The sequence below is a fragment of the Bidens hawaiensis genome, unplaced genomic scaffold (assembly GCF_021521415.1).
Source record: "Bidens hawaiensis isolate Kalapana, Puna unplaced genomic scaffold, B.hawaiensis_p1.1 tig00019386_1, whole genome shotgun sequence".
Lineage (NCBI taxonomy): Eukaryota > Viridiplantae > Streptophyta > Magnoliopsida > Asterales > Asteraceae > Bidens > Bidens hawaiensis.
The window spans coordinates 319,043-344,532 of NW_027492945.1; the positions used below are offsets into that span (position 1 = coordinate 319,043).

The 25,490-nt window shown below is 36.7% G+C and overlaps 3 protein-coding genes and 1 pseudogene across 3 annotated transcripts; 2 read left to right on the forward strand and 2 right to left on the reverse strand.

The window, feature by feature from the left end:
- Positions 1 to 3,952: 3,952 nt before the first annotated feature.
- On the forward strand, positions 3,953 to 6,878 carry LOC143558279 (receptor-like protein 6; annotated as a pseudogene).
- A 3,529-nt stretch (positions 6,879 to 10,407) lies between these two features.
- On the reverse strand, positions 10,408 to 10,866 carry LOC143558280 (uncharacterized). Its single transcript, XM_077047137.1, has one exon. The coding sequence runs from the start codon at positions 10,864 to 10,866 to the stop codon at positions 10,408 to 10,410; it is 459 nt and encodes a 152-aa protein (XP_076903252.1).
- Positions 10,867 to 11,528: 662 nt separating this feature from the next.
- Positions 11,529 to 12,434, reverse strand: LOC143558281 (uncharacterized). The gene has a single exon (XM_077047138.1). It carries the CDS (start codon positions 12,432 to 12,434, stop codon positions 11,529 to 11,531), a length of 906 nt encoding a protein of 301 aa, XP_076903253.1.
- Positions 12,435 to 17,683: 5,249 nt separating this feature from the next.
- LOC143558282 (uncharacterized) lies at positions 17,684 to 18,930 on the forward strand. Its single transcript, XM_077047139.1, has 2 exons — positions 17,684 to 17,784; positions 17,910 to 18,930. The coding sequence occupies exons 1-2, from the start codon at positions 17,684 to 17,686 to the stop codon at positions 18,928 to 18,930; spliced, it is 1,122 nt and encodes a 373-aa protein (XP_076903254.1).
- The last annotated feature ends 6,560 nt before the right edge of the window (positions 18,931 to 25,490 follow it).

Below are 25,490 nucleotides of genomic sequence, written 5' to 3' on the forward strand. Positions count from 1 at the left end.
AAGTCCTGTAATTCAAGTCCCTTATCGATAATCAACACACAAATTAAACGAATAACTCGCGTTTATATTAATCAGAAAATATCACTCTAAAAACTGATTACAAACCCTCAAACCCTAACTCGGTTTGACTCTTGATGAACCCTAACTCAGTTACATCTAGATGAACCCTAACTCGGTTACATCTAGATGAACCCTAACTCGGTTACATCTCGTGTGTGCCTCTTAGATGAACCCTAACTCGGTTGCATCTCACACCACCACAATCTATAATGTCTAACCATGACATGTTTATATAGACTTAACCTAACTTGTTATCAAAGACATTACCTATTATAATTATAGTACAATTAGGAAACATAATGTAGTTAGGAAACACAACCAATTATGACCAACTTGTCAATATTAGTCCCTCAAATTCACCGACTTGTGACTTAGAGTCTGAAATTACTTCCAACAATATATGTTAAAAAAAATATAAATCACGTTCTATCTGAAATAAATAGACAAAATGTACTACAAGTTTATGAAACAAAATTCATACATACAAACATATATATACAAAACTAGAGAAAATTATCAAAATGACTCTTTTGACCCACTAGATTCCATGAACTTCCACGGAATTCAAATGTCCCTATAAATTAATATCCTCAAATGGAACAAAGTTTTCGAGAAATAGTAGCGGCAAATTCACTGCTAATGCAAATGCGTCACTAATACCTTATTGACACCGCCAATCTAAGTTGTCGCCACTAAGGCTTCACTAGAGATTTTGTTGAAAACTTTATGCCATTCGGGAGACGGAATTTTTACGTTTCTTACGCAACAAAACACGATTAATTTGCACAGGTGTTTGAATATGTAAAAGAAACAAAAACGATATTAATTTCTCATTGAAATGGATATTACGATATAAAAATTTCTATAAACACGAGATGTACGCGTTGTCGGAGCTCTGGCGTCTTTTCCCATGATTGGTCTAGAAGACTCGCCATAAATAATAAGTGATGCAGAGCACGAGCACAAAGTATAAATTGTTGGGTCAATTGTTGTTTGGCCCAAGTGTAAGGCCCAACCCAAGAATTAGGGTTTTATAATATTTAGTAATGTCTTGACTAGCAAGTTAGGTTAGCCTATATAAACCGAGTTATGGTTAGGCATTATAGAGGGTGAACAAGATGTAACCGAGTTAGGGTTCATCTAGATGTAACCGAGTTAGGGTCTATCAAGAGTCAAACCGAGTTAGGGTTTGAGAAAGTTGTAATAAGTTTTTAGAGTTATATTTTTTGATTAATTTAAACGAGGGTTATTCGTTTAATTCGTGTGTTGATTATCGATCCGTGACTTGAATTGGTATCAGAGCGGTTACGCTCTTAGAGTTTGTCAATCAAAGTCGTGATTGATAAGGAGGCAAGACGTAAATCAAAGTCGTGATTGATGCGGAGGGTTTGGTCAAGTACGTGATTGTATGGATTTATTAAAAGGTAAAAAGGAATTTGATGTTTTACTTTTGTAGCTCTACGATCATAAGGAAAAAAGTGGGAAAACACAAAAGTCAAACACAAGTGTATGTTGCGATTGAAAGAAAAAGAAATATTAAATCAAACAAGTTGGTTTGATTGGTGAGGAGACAATTTAAGGAAAAAAAAGGTTTTATTTCTTTATTGGTTAAACAAGCACGGTTTGACCACCACCATTGATTGTTTATTTTATTGAGTTGGACAAGCGGATTTAATTCAGAGTTTTGTTTTGTTTTTTTTTTGGTTTGAACGATTTATCTTCTGACCTAAGGATTTGATTTGTTGAATAGAACCAGGTGCTCACTAAGAAGATCAAGATGACTGATGCTCACTCGATTAGATGACCAGGATTGCAGCCAAAGGAGTGGTAATGTGTTTTCACAGTGGCAGATCTAGGAATATTTTTCAATGGGTTCACTGTTCGGGTCGGTATTACGGTTCGGGTCGTTCTAACTGCTCGTGTCGCTTCGATGGCTCGATTCAATTCGACGGTTTCGGGTCGATTCAGTGTACCAAGAATGGGATTTTACTAAAGATCATATTTTTTTCCTCAAATTAATGACCAAAACATTCTTTTAGAAAGGCTAAGCCTATCTCTCTTTCTATGTAATACATAGCAATCCGATTTGCATGCTAGCTAAGTTGTTGGGCCAAGCATAAGATAGTAAGATACACATACCAATGACTAAGTAATCAGTTATAAAAAAATTAAAGAATCTACTGCAAGTGGGAATTGAACCCGGGTTCTCACAATAATAAAGCAAGGTTTTTACCATTAAACCATGGTTCAACTTTGCTTATTTGTTCACTTACAATTTATATGTGGGTTTACTATCATATTTTATATAGGCATTCTATATAAAATCCGAAACTCAGTGGGTTTCCGTGAACCCATACCCAATTAACTAGATCCGCCCATGCGTTTTCATACGACCGAGTGTGGTTAGGCATTATAGAGGGTGAACAAGATGTAACCGAGTTAGGGTTCATCTAGATGTAACCGAGTTAGGGTTTATCAAGAGTCAAACCGAGTTAGGGTTTGAGAAAGTTGTAATCAGTTTTTAGAGTTATATTTTCTGATTAATATAAACGAGGGTTATTCGTTTAATTCGTGTGTTGATTATCAATCCGGGACTTGAATTGGTATAACCGCTCTTGGAGTTTGTCAATCAAAGTCGTGATTGATAAGGAGGCAAGACGTCAATCAAAGTCGTGATTGATACGGAGGGTTTGGTGAAGTACGTGATTGCAGGGATTTATTAAAAGGTAAAAAGGAATTTGGTGTTTTGCTTTTGTACTCTAAGATCACAAGGAAAAAAGTGGGAAAACACAAAAGTCAAACACAAGTGTATGCTGTGATTGAAAGAAAAAGAAATATTAAATCAAACAAGTTGGTTTGATTGGTGAGGAGATAATTTAAGGAAAAAAAAGGTTTTATTTATTTATTTGTTAAACAAGCAGGGTTTGACCACCACCATTGATTGCTTCTTTTATTGAGTTGGACAAGCGGATTTAATTCAGAATTTTGTTTTTTTCTGTCGAACTAGTTATGTTCTGACCTAAGGGTTTGATTTGTTGAATTGAACAGGATGCTTACTAAGAAGATCAAGATGACTGATGCTCACTCGATTAGATGACCAGGATTGCAGCCAAAGGAGTGGGAATGCGTTTGCATACGACCGAGTGAATGGTCGGGGACAGGGTCACAGAGATAGTCGATTTCGGGGGAGCCGAAGAACACATCTATGGATCAAGAAAAGTTCCGGGGAGATCAAGGCCAAGATGGTTATGAAAACCGAGAAGGTCAAGATCATGAGTCAAATCAAACAGGACAAACGAGACATGTTCATGGGAGTTTGCTATCGTCTCACTCATTTTCAACTTTATTTTTTGTTTTGCTTTGAGTGATTTGTTTCTGTGTGGTTTTCTTTTCTAGTTTTGTACTTACTTTTTGGAGGTTACTTTTCTGGATTTGCTTGTACGATTGTCTCATCGTATCTACTTTCTTATTGACCAGGTTTATTTATAAAAAAAGTTCTGTTAAAAATAATCCATAGTTGCTAAAATGGACACTTCACTTTAGATAGCAAGTTGCAATTGATATCTTGATTGATAATATTCAAACACCAAGAAAGAAAAGAGGAAGAAGTCACATAGAGTGTTTGGAATCAGTCCACCAAAGTATTATAACCACAACTAAATTAAATACAACATATAATTACAATTATAACAAAATAATCTTCAGCAAAGTAAGTGAATGATCGTTCACAATCAATTACTAGCCCACCACTACTTTCATCACATTTTCTCCGTCGTTCATTTCTTATCTTGTAACGATTGAGTGTTTAATATACAAAATAGTCTCTCTATATAAACAAAACTGTAACTTCTACAATTAAATAAATTATCAAATTAAACCTAGCTACTTCTTCATGGCTTTCAGTTTCATGCAAATCATCTCCTTTGTATACTTATTAGTCATTAGCCCGTGTATTAGTTCATTATTAAGCCATCATAAAGAGTGTTCAGCATTGTTTGAATTTAAGCAAAGCTTTCTACATCGACCTTATGCTTCATTTGATGCTGGAAGGTTTCAAAAGCTTGACTCTTGGAGGAAGATCACAAGCAACACATCAGATCATGATTTTGATTGTTGCTTGTGGGATGGTGTAGTTTGTAGCAATAAGGGCCATGTGATTGGGCTCGATTTGAGCCAAAGCTCTCTCCGTGGACCTATCAAGTCCAATAGTTCACTCTTCAGCCTTGTTCATCTTCAAATGCTTAATCTCTCTATGAACGACTTTGTTGAATCGCAAATTCCATCTGAAATAGCTCGTCTTAAGAAACTAAGAAGCCTTGATCTATCTTATTCGAGCTTCAGTGGTCAAATCCCGATTAAAATCACGCACTTGATGCAGTTGAGTTTGTTGGATCTGTCATGGAATCCGCTAAAGCTTCCAAGTACTAGTTTTGAGGTTTTGCTGCAAAACTTGACTAAACTCGAAACACTACATCTCTCAGGTGTTGACATCAATTCATTCATACCTCCTTTCTTGTCTAACTTTTCTTCTTTGAGGTCAATTGATCTTCAAGGTTGTCGGCTTCGAGATTGGTTTCCGTCAAAAATATTTCATTTACCCAATCTCAAATATCTTGATATGAGCGAAAACCCAAACCTCACTGGTTCATTACCTGAATTTCAAAACAACACCTTACTTGAGCATTTGGATCTGGGAGCCACAAGTTTTGTTGGGAGTATACCACAATCCATAAGCAAACTAAACCATTTGGTATACTTGTCCCTTTATGCATGCTATTTCTCTGGATGCATCCCACGTTCTCTCTCTAACATGACCCGGCTGACTCTCTTGATACTTGGTGAAGATGAGCTCATGGGCTTAGTTCCTACATTGCCAAGACGTCTTTCAAACCCTGTTGGTTTGGAAGTTTGTGAAAAGGGACGCATACATGAATGGTTATGCCGACTGACAAACCTTGAAGTGTTGAGTCTAGTTTATATCAACATATATGATGAAATTCTGCCCTCTCTTTCGAATCTTACCAAACTTAGTGCTGTTACAATGCGGCAAAATTCTATCTATGGTCATATCCCATCTTCTTTTATGAACCTTACCAAATTAACTATCATAGACAAGGAGAAATTTCAAGCTCGTTTTCCAATTTCAAATGTCTCGAATGGCTTACCCTAGAAGATAACAGTTTTAGCGGCAGACTGGACCTTGGTACGTTTGTAGGACTCACCAAACTCAGAGTTTTGTTGTTAGGTTATAAAAAAGTATCATTAGTCGACACCAACTACACCAATCTGACCGTGTTACCAGAATTGATTTATCTAGGACTCTCATCATGCAACTCGAGAGAATTTCCAATCTTTTTGCACTCCCAAACAAAATTGGCAATCTTAACTCTTAGCAACAACAACATTACCGGCCTTGTCCCAGAGTGGATTTTGAATAATACCAAAGAAACATTACAGATTCTTGATCTTTCAAACAACTTAATCACTGGATTTCATAGGCAACCCCATTTTCTCCCATGGGTTCGTTTGGAAGAATTCAAGATCTCGTATAATCAGCTACAAGGAAGAATTCCAGTTCCACCGCTAACCACGGTTATTTACGATGTCTCAAACAATAAACTAATCGGTGAAATACCACCACTGATATGTGAAATGAAATCCCTTCAAGTGTTAGATTTGTCTTCTAACAACATGACTGGAATGCTTCCTCCATGTTTAGGCAACTTTGCCAGTTTGTTGTAAGTTTTGGATTTAAAAAGAAATAACTTCCATGGGCCAATGATGAATGCCTTTACTCAAAGAAGTCTGGTGAAGAAAATTGATTTGAGTGAAAATCAATTTACAGGTCAACTGTCAAAATCATTGACTAATTGCACCAAATTAGAATTTCTCGATGTTGGAGGTAACTCTTTCAAAGACGTCTTTCCATTTTGGTTGGGAACTCTTGCTAAACTACAAGTTCTCATTTTACAATCCAATAAGTTTTTTGGTGTGATTCAAGGTCCGGCTACAATTGGCTCACCATTCCTCAAGTTACGCATCATAGACATTTCCAACAATGGTTTTAGTGGACAACTGCAACAAAAGTTATTTCAAACATGGAATGCAATGAAATCGTTTAATGTTAGAAAATCCTCTGTTATGGAAATATATCTGCATATTGACCCAAAGTCGAATTTTCTAGTGAGGTACTCGATGACACTAACAAACAAAGGTGTCAAGATGGAGTACCCTAGTATTTTAAACATCTTCACAGTTATTGATCTCTCTAGTAACAAATTTGAAGGGTTGATCCCAGAATCACTGTATTATCTACATGGGATTCAATCCATTAATCTTTCAAATAACCATCTTACAGGTCGTATCCTCCCATCTTAAAGAATCTTGAATCTTTGGATCTCTCCCAAAACAAGCTAGGTGGGGAAATTCCTCACGAATTGTCATAACTTGGTTTCCTTGAAATTTTTAATGTGTCATTCAATCATCTTCATGGGGCCATACCTCAAGGGAAACAATTAATTACATTTGAGAACAACTCCTACATGGGTAATCCCGATTTGTGTGGAACACCTTTATCTAAGAAATGCCAAATTTTAAGGACACTAACGCTTCCACCGAAGAACATTGAGTGTGGGTCTTTCTTCCCAGGTGATAAAACTAATTGGGTGATCATGTTGTTAGGAGTTGGAAGTGGGTTTGTAATTGGAATTGTTTTGGGGAACTTACTTTATGGTAAGCATGGTGATTGGGTCATTGAGTCATACGAGATGAGGAAGCACAGATGGGTAAAGCCAATAAGAAACACAAGGAGAAACTAACAACATCCACAATTGAGGTTTGATGATCCTTTGAAAGGATGAGATTTTTTTCCTGAAAACCCATACCCGTACCTGTATCCATACCTGTACGTGTGTATCGGGTACGGGTATGGGTACCCAAATTTATTGATTATAGGTACGAGTACGTTCGGGTACATGTATGGGTATTACGGGTGTTGGTACCCGTTTATAATATGTAGGGGCTTTTATTAGGTTTCCAACACTCATATTTAACTTTCAAACGAGATTTGCAAAACATAATATATATTAGTTGAATAAGTTCATTCTCAATCTATATGTGTATATTTATATATTGTGTATTCGTATATTTTTATTTCATGTATGTGTAATTGTGTATATCATTAAATAACATGTATTATTTTTATCTCTTGTTTTTCTATAGAAATTGAGGATAAAATAAACAAAGAAAAGGAAAAAGGGAAAATGGAAAGATGACTAGCGAAGATTAAACGAATGTTGACTTTCTTTGTATAAGTTAATTTTGGTTTATAGATTTTGATAAAAAAAATTTGATACTTTGCATGTTTTGGTATTCATAACTTGATTTTGAATGAATTTTATATTATGGTTGATTTGTTTCATTTTTAGTTTTGGTATTATGTTTTGGTTGCGGCATTACGGTTATAGTTGTGGTATTACGGTTTTGGTATTATAGATAATTGATTGTCGGCATCGTACCATTACCGATACCTAGTTTAGTGGAGATTTAAAAAAAAGAACAAAGGAGTATAAAGCGAGTACCGTACCCAAAGTACCTGTACCCGTACCATATAATTCAGGTATGAGTATCCAGATTTTAGGTACAGGTACTTTCGGGTATAGGTACGGTACGGTCCCGATCTCATCCCTAATCCTTTGTAGATATTTGTTGAGTTTGTCCGGTAAGTTTATATTATATACACGTATATGTCTATTAATAATAATAATGCATTAAATGTATTTATTTTGTTATAAAACATGATAACTAATTAGTTTTCTAGTTTATAAGTTTGACAAAAATTAACAACTATATAATGAAAAGCTAATGTATGAAAAATTGATCACTGAGTCAAGGTTACGCATTGATTTAAATTTAATGGATCATTTAATGAAAAATTTTATTTGGGTTTATTAGATTTAAATAATCCTTAATGAATAGAATTGACTGATAATAATCCTTATTCATTTTATCATAAATGGCGATCCCAAATTTTAAAAAAGTTGGCCCAATGCCCCCCCCCCCACACAAATAAAAGGACTTTGACATTATATTTTTTTTCCTATTCGAACTAATGTTTTAGGGCTTTTGATTAGAAAAAGAATACGAGTCGATTGATGTATAACTTAACTTGAAACGTGATCCAAACGACTTGAGTTTTGTTAATTAAAGCAGTGTTTCGTCGTTTTGGAGCATTGTTTTGTCGTTTCGAAGCATTGTTTCGTCGTTTTGGTGATTTGAAAAGTACATATTCAATACACTAGTTAGTCGTCAAAATGATTCAATCTCAAAATAATTACTCCATCCATCCCATTAGAAGTGTCATGGTTTGAAAAATACAAAGTTCAATATAGATTAAATGATTACTCTTTTTCGCTTACCAAATGACAACAATGCCCTTGTAAATTGCGTCTATCAATATTATTTATTAATGCTGGTTGTGTGTGTTTAAGGGTAAACTTGGAATTGGCTAATAAATTTTGAAAGTGAACATTTATAATGGGACAAATAAAAAAGGAAATATGGAAACTTTTAATGGGATGGAGGGAGTAACACATAACATACTATTTCCAAACTATAAACATCGATCTAAGACCAGTTGATGCAAACTGAAATCCTAGTTCATATATAAGAATTAAGATGGAAATAAATAGTACAACAAACTAGTTGAGATTTACAATGTGGCTAGTATTCAGACTCGGGAGAAATTTTTATAGGCATCCCTTTGGAAAGAAACGGGAACGGATCCATGAGAATAGGCTCATCGGCTATATCACCAGCCAGTTATATCGTGTTACATCATAATGCACAAACACAATAATATTAAGCTTTGGTAGCCTGAGCATGACAACCTTGGCCCTCCACCAAATGGTATAAAAGCATAAGCTTGGACTGGATCCGCAAATCTACTTTGGTTGAAACTTATCGGATCTACAAAATACTTTTCATCATAATGTGTTTTGTATTTCGTCCAAATCATGAGATTGCTCGTCTAAAGAAATTAAGAAGCCTTGTTCTATCTCAGTTGGCTTCACCTGAAAAATCCCGATTGAAATCTCCCACTTGATGCAGTTGACTTTGTTAGATCTATCATGGAATCCATTAAAGCTTCAATGCCCTTGCTTTGAGGATTTGCTGCAAAAGTTGACTAGTCTTGAACAACTGCATCTCTTAGGTGTAGGCATTGACAACAGTTCATTCATGCCTCCTTTCTTGTCTAAGTTTTCTTCTTTGAAGTCAATTGATCTACAAGGTTATCGGCTTTCTTTTTAATCCAATACATGTAGTATATTAATCACTCGTCATCAATAAGTACAAGGGACGTGATGTAATTAGTTGAAAGTATGTTTAAGTATGTATAAAGTCTTGGGGTTAGAGTGTCCATATGTAAAGTTTGCAACTTGCAAAACACGTGTATGTTGTTTTGTGGTTCTTGAAAGGTTGCAACCCTAATCATCATGTCTTTTGGTGATCTGTAAATATATAGGGGCTGCATCAGAACGTTTAGATCATTCAATCTAAGTTCAAGTTATCAATAAAGATTGTTGATCATATCTTATTGTTCATCATATTTCTTTATTAATTCAATATCAAAGATCAAGTTTGGGCCAACAATATAGACAACAAATTGGTTGAGTTTCCTAAACAAAGAAGTAAGTTATTTCATGTTAGAGAGTGAACTTGGGATGCAACCGGAGAAATAACATGCTATCCGGGCAAATGCCTTAAAGAAATTTAAGCTTGGTAAATTAAAATTTGTTTATGGATATTGATCTACAACATGTATAACGAAAATTGAAGGTATGGCGGTCCAAAAGTAAAAAACTAACACAGCTCCCTAACCTGCTAAGATCAAAGAAAACATGACTACTTAGTCTCACCGCAGAAAGGGGTCTCCTGCGATCAACCTCTGGAGTGAGAATCGGTTATATTATACAAGAGGTTATAAGAGGGTAAGTATGGAGATGGAGTAGAGAGATATAGGATAAGTGTGAATGAATGTTACCGTTAGGTGAAGTCCTCTTTTTATAGGCATTGAGAAGCTTTTTTGGGAAGCATAAGCTTCTTAAAAGGAAATGGTCAACTCCTCTTTTAACACATGCAGACAAGTAATACCATTTCAGAGTAACTTGTTTTCTGCTTTTGTCCTGCCATGTCGACATCTATAATTTATGGTATGTTTCAGCTTTATATCATAACAGAGATGACTTTTATGAGGTTTACTGTAGCGAGGAGCTTCCATGGTCAATCTAGAAGCTTTGGTGAGGAAGCTTTGAGCTTCTTTGTCTAACAGCTTGTGATTGTTGCTTCTTAACTTCTAGGTTTCCCTGGGTGAGTAAGGGTATCCACGTCATCAATCATGAATCCGACAACCTTCCAAAGAGCCAAACGAGCCTCAAAGACATCAACAATCTTACACCAATTGCTTATTTTATTCATATTCGCTCCCACTAAAATACCCAAATACTCAAACGGAGACGACCCCGACTTGAAGCCCATCATAGAAGCCATCTCCGCCAATTCATTTCCACTCGTACCGAGCCCAAAAAGGTTGGACTTATGAATATTAGCCTTAAGGCCAGAACACGCATGAAAACACCTCAATATCCTCACCATATTAGCCACATTGAGATGAGACCATTCACCCAAAATTAGGGCATCATCAGCATAAAATAAGTGCGAAACAACTGGACCATCCTTTGCCAAAGTTAACCCTTTGAATTCCCCTTCTTCAATGGCCTTATAGATCTTGCACGAAAGCGCCTCCATAACAACCAAAAATAAAAAATAAGATAGAGGATCCCCTTGACGCAGCCCCTTTTCACTTTGGAATTTAGAAGTAGGCGAACCGTTAACAAGAATGGCCGATCTTGCCTAATGTAAGACACCTATTATCTAATTACACCACCTTTCAGGAAAGCCTATCTGCTGCAGAATAGAGATCAAGAAACCCCAATTTACATTGTCGCATGCTTTCTCAAAATCTACCTTCAACAAAAAAATCCTTTTTATCTTTCTTCTTGACATAATCTCATTAATTAATAAGGGCCGGTCTAAGATAAAGCGCCCGCTCAGAAAGCCCAACTAAGTATCAGAAATAATTGAATCCATAACCTTCTTCAAACGAGCCTCTAAGACCTTCGAGATCACTTTACTAATAATACCAACCAAAGTGATAGGTCTGTAATCTTTCAGGCTGACCGATTTCTTACATTTTGGGATGAGAGTAATAAAGGCAGAACTGCAACCTCTATTAATCACACCTGTATCAAAAAATTCTGTGAAAATACCAGAGAAATCCTCTTCAAAAAAACTCCAAAACCTGCGAATAAAATTAAAATTAAACCCATCGGGACTAGGAGCTTTATCTGCACCACAAGAAAACACTGCCTCCTTTATTTCCTCCTTAGAGAAAGGTTGAATAAGGTCGTCTACAAAGTCCAAAGGAGCCTTCTTAATGTTATCACAACGAAGAGTAGGTCTAACACGAAGAGCTTATGAGAAATGCTCCCTGAAGAACTTGAGAATCTCCCGTTTGACAAAGCTAGGCTTAAAACCCAAACACCATCCACCAAAATCCCCTGAATAGCATTAACAACCTTCCTACCATTAATCACACCATGAAAATAAGCTGTGTTGTCATCCCCATGCATAACCCAACGAACACGAGACCGTTGTTTCAAATATTTCAATCTATGTAGTTCCAACTCTTCCAACCCATTTTTACACTCAGCCCAGACCCATTCCTCTTCCTCAACCAGATCTCTGTGTTCCATAGTAGCTTCAAGACTCTCTAACTCCACCTTCAAAGTGCATGACTCTTCTCCTTCAGAGACGTCCTGTTTAGCCTTCCAATTCCGAACTAAATTCCTAAGAAACCGAAACTTGTTAGATAAAGTAACATCACGAGAACCCACTGACTGATAACGATCCAAAGCATTCACCAGCATCTCCTCACATCCATCCCTATCGAGCCAAGAATTGAACCAATGAAAAGGTCTCGCACCAAAATTTTTATTAACCAAAGACAAAAGAATCGGGCAGTGATCTGAAAGGTTCCTAGGAAGTGCTCGACAACAAGCCTCAGCCCATCTGCTAAAAAAATATCCACACACAAGAAATCTATCCAGTTTACTCATTTTACATTTATTCCCCGCGCCTGTCAAAAAAGTGAATCTTTTACCCTTCATCCCGTACTCCATGAGACAAGCTTCATCAATAAAAGAATTAAAATCCGAAGCACTCGACTGATTGAATTTCGAATTTCTTTTTTCATCTTCATTTCGAACAGCATTAAAGTCACCACAAAGGCACCAAAGGCCTTCCCTACCCCTCATAACAGATAGTAAAGCACTCCAAAGAATACATTTATCCACCGTTTTTTAGGAGCATAAATATTAAGAAAATTTAACTTGGTGTCATCTTCTTTAAGGCGACCAAACACAAGCATGAAGTTCTGATATTTAACAGAGCAATCTTTCAAAACAACACTAGGGTCCCACACCATCAACAAACCCCAGATCTGCCTAATGAGTCAACACCTTCCCATTCAAATTTTTTCTACCCCAAAATCGATTAGGTTTAAAATTATTAACATGAATACACAAAGTCTCCTGCAATGCAATAACAGACACACCATTTTCCTCCTTTAACTTTTTAACCCAATTATCTTTCCCAACAACCCCAACACCTTTAGTATTTAAGGATAAAATATTCATTCCAAACCTGCTTGTACACCTTCCTTAGCAATATTCTCCTTAATGAAATCTTCACAGACCTCAACTTGAGCGCCTAGCTTAACACCCACTACAATTGTCGCTTGTGTCTCCGCCTCAATGACACTCTCTGCATTAAAATCACTGTTACCCGAGGATAAAGGAAACCCCTTTCCGACCGAAGACCGACCCTCCTCTTCCTCTGTTCCCAAAGCATGCCCCTCATCATAATCCTCTGAGCTCCACCATCATAATCCTCTTGAATTTGAATCCCTTCCTCATTAAGCCCAAGAAGTTAATCTAGTCCAAAAACACCTTTGGGCTTTTTCCCTATCTTATTCTTTTCTAAGCTACTAGAGTAGCTTGGGCTGGGTCGGCCCACACCTGAGAAAACCTGTTTCTTTTTACGTTTGTTCACATTGCAAATTAAGTCTTCTAGAAACTCATGAACCTCCACTTTATCAAAATCAAATTTGTCTCCGAAAATAAAAACCTCCTCATTAATACCTTCCTTTAAATTCCCAACAATTACGGAAGGGTCAATATTCTGCATTAAAGAGCCTTCCGTTTCCGAACTAACGGAACCGTTACCCTTCTGGCCGGCCACGTCAGCTTCGACACCATCCTTCGGATCATCACCGTCGCCACCTTTGATTCCACCCTCAGCCTCTGCTACACAATTATCAACATCCATTCCCTCGCCGTCAACCTCCTCCGACACGTCCCAGTCTCCCTCTCCTCCGACACCCAAACCTGAAAACTCTTGTCGCGCCATTGAAGTATAATCTACTCTGCCATCCGCTTAACATCGCCTGTTAACACTCCAATGTACTCATAAGATAGGTCCGAATCATCCCAAACACCTCACTCACCTTGTCTATAACTTCACTTGCAAGCAATTGAAGAGGTAACCCCTGTAACTTTAGCCATGCAAGACGTTCATAACCCAAAGTCTGGCCCTCCCAAACATAGACAGACGTTAATTTCCCAATAATCTCTTTGGACGCTTCAAACGCTGTTGCTGCCGAGTCCTTTTCCTCATAGGATATCATCACCATCATACAACCTAAATATTGAACCTTACCTTCGACATGATGCAATTCCTTTTGAATGATTTTGATGTTTTTAAGGTGTCCAAATCAATCATCTTCGCAATAAGGCTCTCCCATGTAGACTCTTATACGCATTAACCCGGTCCTCAACAACAACCACCCGGTACTTCCTGACAGAATCAAGCCTTCCGGTGAGCGCCTCCTTAAAGGATCTTCCATCCAAATTGAACATTGTAGTCATACCCTTATCGGAAGAAAAATCTGTCCCATCTTTCTTTTTAGAACCACCGTGTGTGTCATTGGTAGCCTTGTAACCAATGTTAATTTCACCATATTCCAATGTGAACCTTGCTACATTTGCTCTTAACACTACAAATAAAAAGCAAATAAAAAGCCATTTAGCGACACACACTTTTAATGACATTTTGTTTTCTGTGCCACTAATTTAGACTTTTAATGGCACTTTGAGAATACTATATTTGTTTGACAAACGTTTTAGTGGCATTTAAATTATGTGTCACTAATTTATATTTTTAACGTCACTTTGTATTTGTCATGACACATTTTTAGTGACATTTAAAATTCTTATGAAATTGTTATGATCACTTATTGAGTAATTATAAAACGAGAATTATTTTACTATAACCAAAAAATTTGACAATGAAATATTTAAAGTAATTTTCAAAATCATTTTATATCCAAATAAATATGATTCTGATAACTAAATGTTAGTGATAATTGATGAGTAAAGTCTAGTTATTTTGATCATAAAACATAAGCCAACGAGTAAAGACGAAATTTTAAAATTAAAAATTTATCTCCTTCGAAAATTCAGTATAAAATATTTTCACCCGAGTTTGAATATATCCGCTCGAATTTGCAAATTTCCCTCGTTGTTTCTCCAAAAAATTATTGATGTCCCGCTCCTTTGTAAATCACCCAGTTGAATACTAGTTGATGAAGTCATTCTTATGTCTCGAGAAACCCTAATCCCGAGCCGCCAAAGTTTTTTTCAACGACCTCTTCTTTCCGGAATCAGTGAAGTCCTCTCATGATCAATTGGTAAGGCATTCGACGACCCTCACAATCTAATTTAGTCTCACAATGGTCTCGTTATCCTAATTGATTCAACAGGTTCGACGCATCCTAATTAAGCTACATATTCTTCATCCTAATAGTGTTAGCTTTAAATCACAAATCGCCTTAACTTGACAGATTCACAACCCTAATCGAGTAATTGCTTGAAATCCAAAGACTGGAGTTCATGTTTTTTTACTAGTTTTGACTATGGTGATTTGATAACTGTATAATTTTATTTTGTGTAGGCAAGAACTATTCATCCTGCAGTTTCTCATCTATGAAAAATTTTGTGGTGAGTTTTTGACTTTTAATTTAATTTATTTTTAGTTTGACATATATTTTTTTTAATAATGCACATGCTGTATAAATCAGACCCCATATTATGTGCCTTTGTTTTTTGGTTGGTGCATTGAGACAGTTTATGGTGGTGGTCGAAAGGATCATTAGATGAAAATAATGCATGCTCCATTACAATAAATCAAGGTTAGAACCAAATTAGTTATGCCATATAATAGTCATTCTCTTCATACTATTTACTGCATCTGGCCTCATGATAATTGCAAGAATCTTTTTCTTAAACACTGGTTCGACAATTCAGGGTTTGTCCATGTAATAATTTTTTAGTAACATGATTTGTGTGACCCTTTTTTAAAGGTTTTATCGTTTTACACTTAAATTTACTTAATGGTGTGAAGAAAATAAACACAAACGTTCCCTTTTGGGTTTGGTTCATTCGATTAACATTGGTTATTTTGGTTTCATGCGCACCACTATGTCAACGTATATGTTTAAAAAGTAGTAAAATATATAATTCTTGTATATTTGTTTTGTAAGGATGAAGGCCCACATAGTCTTTTAGCAAAGAGCTTGGCCTATCAAAGAACGAGATGAGAAAACTTCTTTTCACTGTAGCTCATCGGTTTTAGGTGTACGAAATGTGTTTTAAAACATTTTAATAAATTTTGGTGTTTGTGATAATGAAATTTTAATTATTTTTTCTATTGCTTAGTTGCTTTTGATGGTGTTACGGAGATTTTAGTGTGAGCAAGCTGAAGTCTTCTAGAGGCTATTATGAATATGATCCTCAAAGTGTGGCAAAATGACAAACATTAATCTTCGGCGTCATGAATATTTCTCAGCTCTAGTAATCTGTGTGACAAGCCCGCTAGAGAAAGTTCAAGGTTTGTAAATGTATGAGTTAATGGTTTCTCAACAATTTTATTTATGTATTATGTGTTAATTGTCATTGTAGTAATACTTCAAATCCTAAACCAAAGTGCATTTAGAAGGTTTATATGCTGAGTTTTACTTTGGGCGCCTTTATCTAAATATACGAGTTAGTTATTGTTCTATATAATTTTGGTGATGCTAATTTTTAATATTTGATTTTGCTCAATTTGATGCTTATGTGAAGAGTTTTTGAAAATACAGGAGATGATCTTACTCTAGGAATTATCTTACCGTAAGCTACATTGTATTGAATTTATTTTGTGAACATAGAATTATATAATCCAGATTGATAGGAAACAATGGAAGGTGGTAGAGATGGTGTTGCAACCCTTGTAAGAAGGGACTCGGTTAAGACAAGTGCTAAACATGCTGATGAACCTGGGGATGCCTTCTACTTTTCTAGGGAGAACAAGTGACAAAGTAACAATAGATGACTGACTAGAAACCACATTGGAAGCGATGAGTGCTTTGCTAGTTAATCTTGCAACATTTGTTCGTTTTGTGTTTATATGTTTGATAACTTAGTTTGACACTTATTGGAAATTGTTTGTAAACATTTGGAATAAGTTTAAGACGATTGAACTTTTAATTAAAGTAACAATATTTTGTTTTTACATTTTATGGTTTTATTCTTATTTTATACTATAAATGATTAATAGAAATTCTATCACTAAAATTAGTATGAAATTTACCTACAAATGATTAGTGACGCAAAATTTTTGCCACAAAATATATTTTTATTGGAAAAAAAAAGTGCCACTAAAAGCTTAAAAAGTTTGTGCGACACAACTAAAAAGTGCCTCTAAAAGGCTTTAGCGTCACCGCTTCTAATGACACTTTATTTGTCTGCCGCACATTCTTATTCGGGACTTTAGTGGCAATTTTTTGTTATTTAATGACACTTTTTGTATGTCACTATACGACATTTTTTTTGTAGTGTAACCAATAGTCACCCATACGAATAGCACAAGAATTCTCACCATCTCTTGTTTGTCTTTCACATCCAACATGGTTACAAAACCAAACCTGTTACCAAATCTATCCCGTTTCCTCGCAATATACAAGTCGAAAATCTCCCCATGTTGTCGAACGAAATCAGCCAAATTGTTACCGCTGCACTTCTTCGGCAATTTTGAGACAAAAAACTTTGTTAAACGACCTTGAATCTTTTCCGGGATGGGTTTCCGTCGGCTGCCCATCGAGTTAATCTTTTCCGGGATGGGTTTCCTTGAATCATTAATATTTGATACAACACTAATAACACGATCATAACAAACTGAAAATTCATTCATATTTTGAATTTTGAAACTATTTTGTTACTTTATGATTTACATTCATAAATCATATAATAAAAATATACACGGTAAGTCGGTAAGTTGTAATAAATTTAATTACTTACCTAAGACATATATATGGTAAGTTCAAAATACACCGTCAAACAAATCAATATATCTTGATTTAATCTTCATCTCCGACTATAATCACATATTTTCATAACTACATACAAGAATGGCGATCAAAAGATTACGTGAAGAACAAGAAACCAAAACCTTGGTGAAAAGATTACATGAAGAACAACAAGAAACCAACACAACAATGATAGGCTTAAGGCATTACCAGAAGACCTACAGTTTCGAATTCTTTCATCTCTTGAAACCGAACAAGCGTTTAAAACCTCGTTGTTGTCGAAAACATGGTCTTCTAAATGGACTTATGTTCCTTTTCTCAAATTCAGTTCCTATAGGTTTAAAAAACTCAATGATTTCGATAAATTCGTTTACGCTGCGTCATCTGTTCGTCGGTCGACTCAGTTGGTTAAACTAAGCTTCACACGCAGTGGAATATGCAGTGCCAAGATCTTGAAAAAGGTTTTTGATTACGCGGTTAAGGAAGGTGTTGAAGAACTCGATGCAAATATTATCCGGGCTAGAAAAGACACGAGTTGGCCGAACATGTCGCTTGCTTCATGGGATTCGTTAAAAAGGTTGAAGCTTGACAGCCTCGAACCCATGTGTTGCTCGTTTTTTGGACCAAGATCTGGATCGTTCAAAAATCTAGCAAATTTGTATCTCAAAAGGGTGATAATTACGGATCTTGATCCGTTTTCAGGGTTTCCCGCGTTAAAGAAGTTAAAGTTGGTTTGTTGTCATCTTCAAACAGATGGAAACACTTTGAAGGTACACGCTCCGTGTCTTTTGGAGTTAACAATTGTGTACTACAGTAAATATGTCAACCGATGTAATCTTACCACTCCAAACCTTGAATACTTCGAGTTTCGGGGGAATAATTTCCCACGGTTTGAAGTTACACTCGGTCTCCCTGTTCTTGAAACGGCGATTATCAAGTACAATGGATTTTGCAAGAAACTTGAAGAGAGGACACTGTTTGATGATCTTATAATGGTGTTTGAGGTTTTATGCAACGTGAAATCACTTACGATTTACTCATCTGTTGTTCATCTGCTCTCGTTGTTTCTAGAGGAGTTGGAGAATCGGTGTTCACCCTTTCGGGATTTGAAGACTTTGGGGGTGGATTTTAGTTTATTTTATCAGCAGAAGTTGTTCGAAGGCAACTGCAGATCGTTTGGTGAAGCTTTTAGATATGTTTTCGATGTGAAAGGTTACTTGTTACACAAGTCACCTGGTGCCAATTGCACTATGAGATATCATGGTGAGCAGAAAGCACAACGTCTACATTCTCCATGTTCAAACGCGCATAAATGCGTTTGCAGGCCATTCAATACAATTATACTGTGATTAGCAAACGCACATAGCTCCGGCATATCAACCACACTACATAACGGCGGGTCATCCGGGCGCTTTAGTCTCAAGTGGACATGTCTCTAGTAGACATAATAAATAGGCTGTTGTCGCGAGCAAGACTCCAAACGGGTCATTTTGCCTTCCGCAGTCAGTATCGCGCGACCTCCATAACATCAGCCTCGGACTATCCCGCGAAGCTCCGGCTGGACAACCTCACCCCGCATGCATTCCCTGCAGCAACATACAAACTCCGACGAGTTAATTATGCTTTTCGCGGTTTCATGCATGCACTGGCGGACCAATTTTTGGCTTCTGCGGGCCACGAAAAAGCTTTGGCGGATCACTACTGCGGTATACATGCTCTCCCCCGGATCAAAACACTATTGCCACGGGTCACGAGCTTTCTTCCCGCATGTGAACTAGGATCACCTCGGAGCACTATCTGCTCTGGACGTGTTATGCTTCCACCAGTAAAAGTTCTGTCACCCGCATGCAAGCACCGCGGAACATACTGCCCCACAACGGCAATCATCCGTTGCAAAGAACTTTAAGGCCAACAGAAAGTTTTATGGCACTCCGACCCTCATGAACTTGGAAACTTAGATGGTGGTGTCTTCCTGATATAAGCATTCAACATTTATACATGTATCCGGAACATGTATATGGAATGGAGGCAACATGTGCACGTGAAAAGGATTTCCAAGAAAGTGAATTAATTCTCTTGGAATCATATATATGATGGTCTATAAACAAGATCTAAACCTATCAATAAATTTAATGCAACTCAAAGTCTACTCTGTACAGATCTAGACTAATTATGGACCAATTTGCACAATCTAAAAAATTAATTCAAGTTTCCAAGTATAAAAGAAAGAAGTGGTTTGTCTTTTCCACATAAAAGAGAAGGCTGAGAAATGACGACAATACCTTCTTAAGAAAAACCGCCTAGCTGCCTGCATGTTGGTTTCCGTCAACACGTCACCGCGGATCACCTAAAAAAACTCCGAGGAAGACAATGGCAGTTTTTAGCTTCCGCGGACCCGTGAAAAGCTCCAATCAAAACAATGACGGGTCATTTATGGCTTCCGCGGTCATATCCTCTAGCTCCCGCGGATCACCTAAAAAACTCCGAGGAAGACAATGGCGGGTCGTTTTCAGCTTCCGTGGACCCGTGAAAAACTCCAAACAAAACAATGGCGGGTCATTTATGGCTTCCGCGGTAATATCTTCTAGCTTCCGCGGATCAACAAAAAAGTTCCGTGCAAGTTCCGGCGGGTCACTTCCGCCACGCGGATCAAGTATAAAACTTAACCGGAACATTCGCGGGTCAATCGAAAGCCCTTGCAGGCAAACCGCGGATCACTTACATGTTCGAGAGGAATGAACTCCGAACAACCGCGTGTCAAACTCGGCTTCCGCAGGTCACAAAGAAAACTGATCACCGCGGGTAACTTGCGTTATCACTCCATGGTGTTATGTCGTCCTCGTCATCTTCTCAAACACACAAATTCCAGTGAAGGCCTTAATTCAATTTGTACAAGCCGTCAGACATATTGATGGTGTAATCAAATTATTCGATGGGGAAGCGATAGGAGGCAAATGAAATCATTAAATATTCAAGCTAACACTCATTAGACATGATCCGTAGCATGTGGGAAGATTGGGAATTAATTCCTAAAGTTTCACATCAACCCCTCCAGTTTTGAGACATTTTTTATGGTCTACAAAAACAAAACAAGGATGTCTCGCGTCAGAGGCGTGGAATCCTCTCAACAATGTAAGTGAATCTCTTCATATTTTAAACAACATACCGTTATAAAACGCGCGGAGACTCAAGTCATGTCTTGACACAATTTCCATTTTTATTAATAAACTAATATTGCATAATAGTTTTATGAAATGAAATGGAGATGTCATAGACTTTACTAATAAACGTGAGTATTACCAAATCTTTAAAACGATTATTAGTAAATAACGACTATGAGAAATTATTTAATCTCATGTAGCATATTAAATCAACAAATATCATTTTTGTCATGATATAAAAAGTTGTTCATACTCATCCGCGCATGTGATTGAAAACATTAATAACAAGTTTATTATTACAAGTTCAATGCTACTAACATTATTTAGCAGCAATGAACGGGGGACTATCATGGTATATCACCACTACATTAGTGCGGTGGAAGACATCCAAATATAAGGTTGGGCACACCTCATAATTCGCAAGAGGATGGAAGACATCCTATTATACCCGATGTGCGCGCCGAAGTGACAAGCTTGTCATCTTTGGATGGAGGACGTCCAAATAACAGGCTAATTCCAACGCCACGGCAACGCCAGTGCTAACGGCTAAACGCCAACGCCAGCCCTAAAGGCTAACGCCAAACATAAAGGTTTGGGACCCTTGTAAAAAAACCCACATGGCTACGCCCCAAATTGAGGATGAGAACCTTATAATACACCCGTATGGCCACGTGTCATCTTATGATAAAAAGGCCCACGCGCCAAAATCGCCATCATGATTTAAAACCTTTTACAACCCGAAACAAAGTAGACGCACATGCAAAAAGGTCCATATAGAAAGCATTGGGTCAAAAAAGCACTACTCCTCACTCCTGAGCATTCCTTATAAGTCCAACACTTCACCAAACCGCTTGCACGCCTAGGAGAAGCACTGGACTGGGGGACTTGTAGGTGTAGGGTACGTCAAACCCGGTACGACCTTTTATTTATTACATAATATATTATGTTTATTACATTATTATTATTATTATTGTCTACTAATTATTATTGGGCCGGGGGTTTGTGGAGGTAACCTCTAACCGGGCCTGACCCAATAAAGGTTAGGGTTCATGATGGTAGCCATGGAGTCCCTATATAAGTTGCCTTTATCATACATGAAAAGGGCCTTCTCTTGGACCCTTGGCTCGCACATATTTTTGTGTCTGTAAACAAGAGTTCATTCTCTTAGCAGTCACCTCCACTCCCCCACTTTTCTATGACAGATCTGAGCAACCGGAGAGGAAGATCAAGGCGTGTCGTATCAGCAGTTAACCGTATCCTACCCTGTTGGCTCATCGGATCTAGGACCCGTTAAGGGGAGTAGATCCATGTTTCTTCAAGCATGAAGCATCTGTATTGTAAGCAACCGAAATTCTCTTTGTTTTGATGAGTTAATTCTCACATGATAGAGCAAGCTGAGGGATCGTCGTTATAGCGGCCTTCGTATACATGATACGGCACACACATGGGCGGTTGTGTCTGACTCGCAACAGCACTGGCAGGAGCAGCCGGTTTCTTCTCCTCTACCGAACCAACACTAACCAGCTCAGTGTAACCTAAACTTTTCCTTAACAACGTTGCTAATGCAACTGAGTCAATTCCTTCACCGGTTAATGCAATCTGATCTTTATTTGAACCAACGAAAGACATCGATTCCACACCTGTTTAGCCATTCGCAAATCTTGACTAGTTAACTTTTCAGATTATTTAAATCTAAACTAATATGTAAGGAAAATTAAGTAATATGTTTTGAAAAACTTACCCGGGACACCAACAGCGATCTTCAGAGCCTTACGGCTTTTCTTCTCGTTGTTCACCGCCATCTTCACAACAATCTTTTGCTGCATAAGCAATCATTGTACAAATTGAGGTCAAGAATGTTATAACCAAATTGAATAACTGAATAGGTTTCTACCTTGGCCATTTCTATGAACTTGATGATGATCTGATGCTAACACGTGTGTGTTTTGGATCGACTTGCTCACTCGAGTTATGAGGACTTGAAGAACGTTAAGAATATCCAGTATTTATAGATGAATCCATGGCGTGGAGGCCATCCTAATGGAAAGCTTAACCAACGCGTAATACATATTATAACTAATCATTATACTTTATAAAAAGCTGAAGCATATTAGTTATAATTTATAGTATATGAATCGTACATTCATATTTAAAAAAAAATTACATTAAAATATTTTGTTTGCCCTGGCATTACCTTTTTTGAATTCTTTATTATTAACCCCAGGACTTTCATAATTAAACTTTATAAAAGTTTGATTGACCAAAAAGTTTGTGAATTTATCATTGACCCTTAAGACCTTTCTTTTCTGGCGTCTTTTCCTATAATAAGTGTTATATGGATTAAACTAATCCACTATTTTATTGGTCTAGTAAACCCACTCATATTTGTTCTAACTACAAACTGCCCAAGTTACATAATTTGGTCATGCTTTTATCACTGGAATAAGTTGTAAAACGCTTATAATGACTGCACACACATACACACATATATATACACACGTAAATTTTCGATATTTTAAACTTCCATTATTTAGTTTGCGTAAAATAATGAGAGGAGATATATAACAATTTTCCTTTTTTTGGAAAGACTGTTCATAGTTTGATGATATTGACCACCACTTTGAAAGGTTGATAAGATGTTACCATAATCAATTATTTTTTGAGATATAAACTTACCTAAAATCACATAATATTAAGTCTGTTAGCTAAAACCACTTATTTATTTGCAAACCCACCAATTTCAGAAAAAAAAACATATATACTATAAAGGAAACGATTGTTGAACGATTTGAATGTGATTATGATGATTACGAAGTGGTGACGGTGATTCCTTTCATATATGGGCGCCAATGATGTTTTGGCAACCACAGCGTCGGTTTAACAAGGGGGTGCAACTTTGCGACACATCACTTAGTTTTTATTTGCTAAATTACAAGTTTTGCCCAAACTACCTATTGATTACATTCTAGGCTAAGTGAGTTTTCTAACAAAGTAACTAATCCCTAATGAATTAGCGAGATTGGGATTAACTAACACAATTGAGCTATGATACAATTCTACCAACGCTCCTAATTCATGGAGCAACTCAAACTATGTTCTCATGCATGCACCATGGTAGTGTTAATTTCAGTTTGCTTTGTTTGATTAAATTATTTCCCAATTCTAGGTAACGTGTCTTATTATTAGGAGAGTTGGTAGTTTCCTTAATTTGATTAGCCTATAAATGGTTTGTTTGATTAAAATTCAAGGTAACGAAAATACAGTAAATTGGAAGCAAGGTGTCGTTCACTTCTCTGATATATCGGGAGTGTTTGGTTAATACATAAGGCAGAATCTTGAGATTGACCATCTTAAATCGGTCTCTAACACTTTAATAAACTAGTTTTATCCCGGAATATTAGGTTGGGTTTCCTCGAACATGCTGGAAAACAAAATTTGAAATGACATTTCCAAAGGAAAGTAAGAGTAATAAATAAAGTTAATTGTGTTACATCACAATATTGACATGAAGCCTCATTTTATGTTTATGCAGACAAAATTATGTTACAATTACACAAATTCCGAATCAAATTACTTATAATAAGCTGGTTTGATCTCTCGTTGTATCAGTTGATGAATCTCACATGATTGTGCAAGAGGGATCGTTGTTATAGGGGCCTTCGTATACATGATACGGCACACTGTAGTTATAATGGTGAGTATAAATTGGTGGCAACACGGGCGCTTGTGTCTGACCTGTGGCAGCACTGGCAGGAGCAACAGGTTTCTTCTCCTCTACCGAACCAACACTAACAAGCTCAGCGTAACCTACACTTTTCCTTAACAACGTTGCTAATTCAACTGAGTCGATTTTCTCACCGGTCAATGCAATCTGATCTTTATCTGAACCAACGAAAGACACCGATTCCACACCTGTTTAGCCATTCACAAATCATGTCTAGTTAATTTTTCGGATGATTTAAATCTCACCTTATGTAAAGGAAGAATAAGTAATATGTTTTGAACATCTTACCCGGGACACCAACAGCGATCTTCAGAGCCTTACGACTTTTCTTCTCGTTGTTCATTGCCATCTTCACAACAATCTTTTGCTGCATAAGCAATCAATTGTACAAATTGAGGTCAAGAATGTTATAACCAAATTGAATAACTGAACAAGTTTCTACCTTGGCCATTTCTATGAAAATTAATGATGATCTGATGCTAACAAATTTGTGTTTTGGATTGACTCGTTCTCTCGTGTTATGAGGACTTGGAGAAGGTGTTAAAAGAATGTGCAAGAATGTTAAGAATCTCAGGTATTTATAGATGAATCCATGGCGTGGAGGCTATTCAACTGGAAAGCTTTAACCAACGCGTAACAAATATAAAATTGTATATTCAACTTTATAAAAAGCTCAAGCATATAATTAATATACTTTGTTACCCTTTTTGAGTTCTTTATTATTAACAAACGACTCACATCAACTTTACAAAGAATTTTGGGAGAACTTTCTTTTCTGGCGTCTTTTCCTTATATAAAATAATAACCAAATCTCAATATTGGTCTAGAAGACCTACCATATATATATATCACTTATCACATTAAATGATAAGTGGTCATGTAGAGCACGAGCACAAAGTAAAAACAGATAGAATTATCACCTACGTGAAGGATTGCCAAACAATATCATACTATACAACTTTTAAGGAAGATTATGAATTGATATTTATTCGAGAGCTACACGAGTTAAATTGCGTCTAATTTA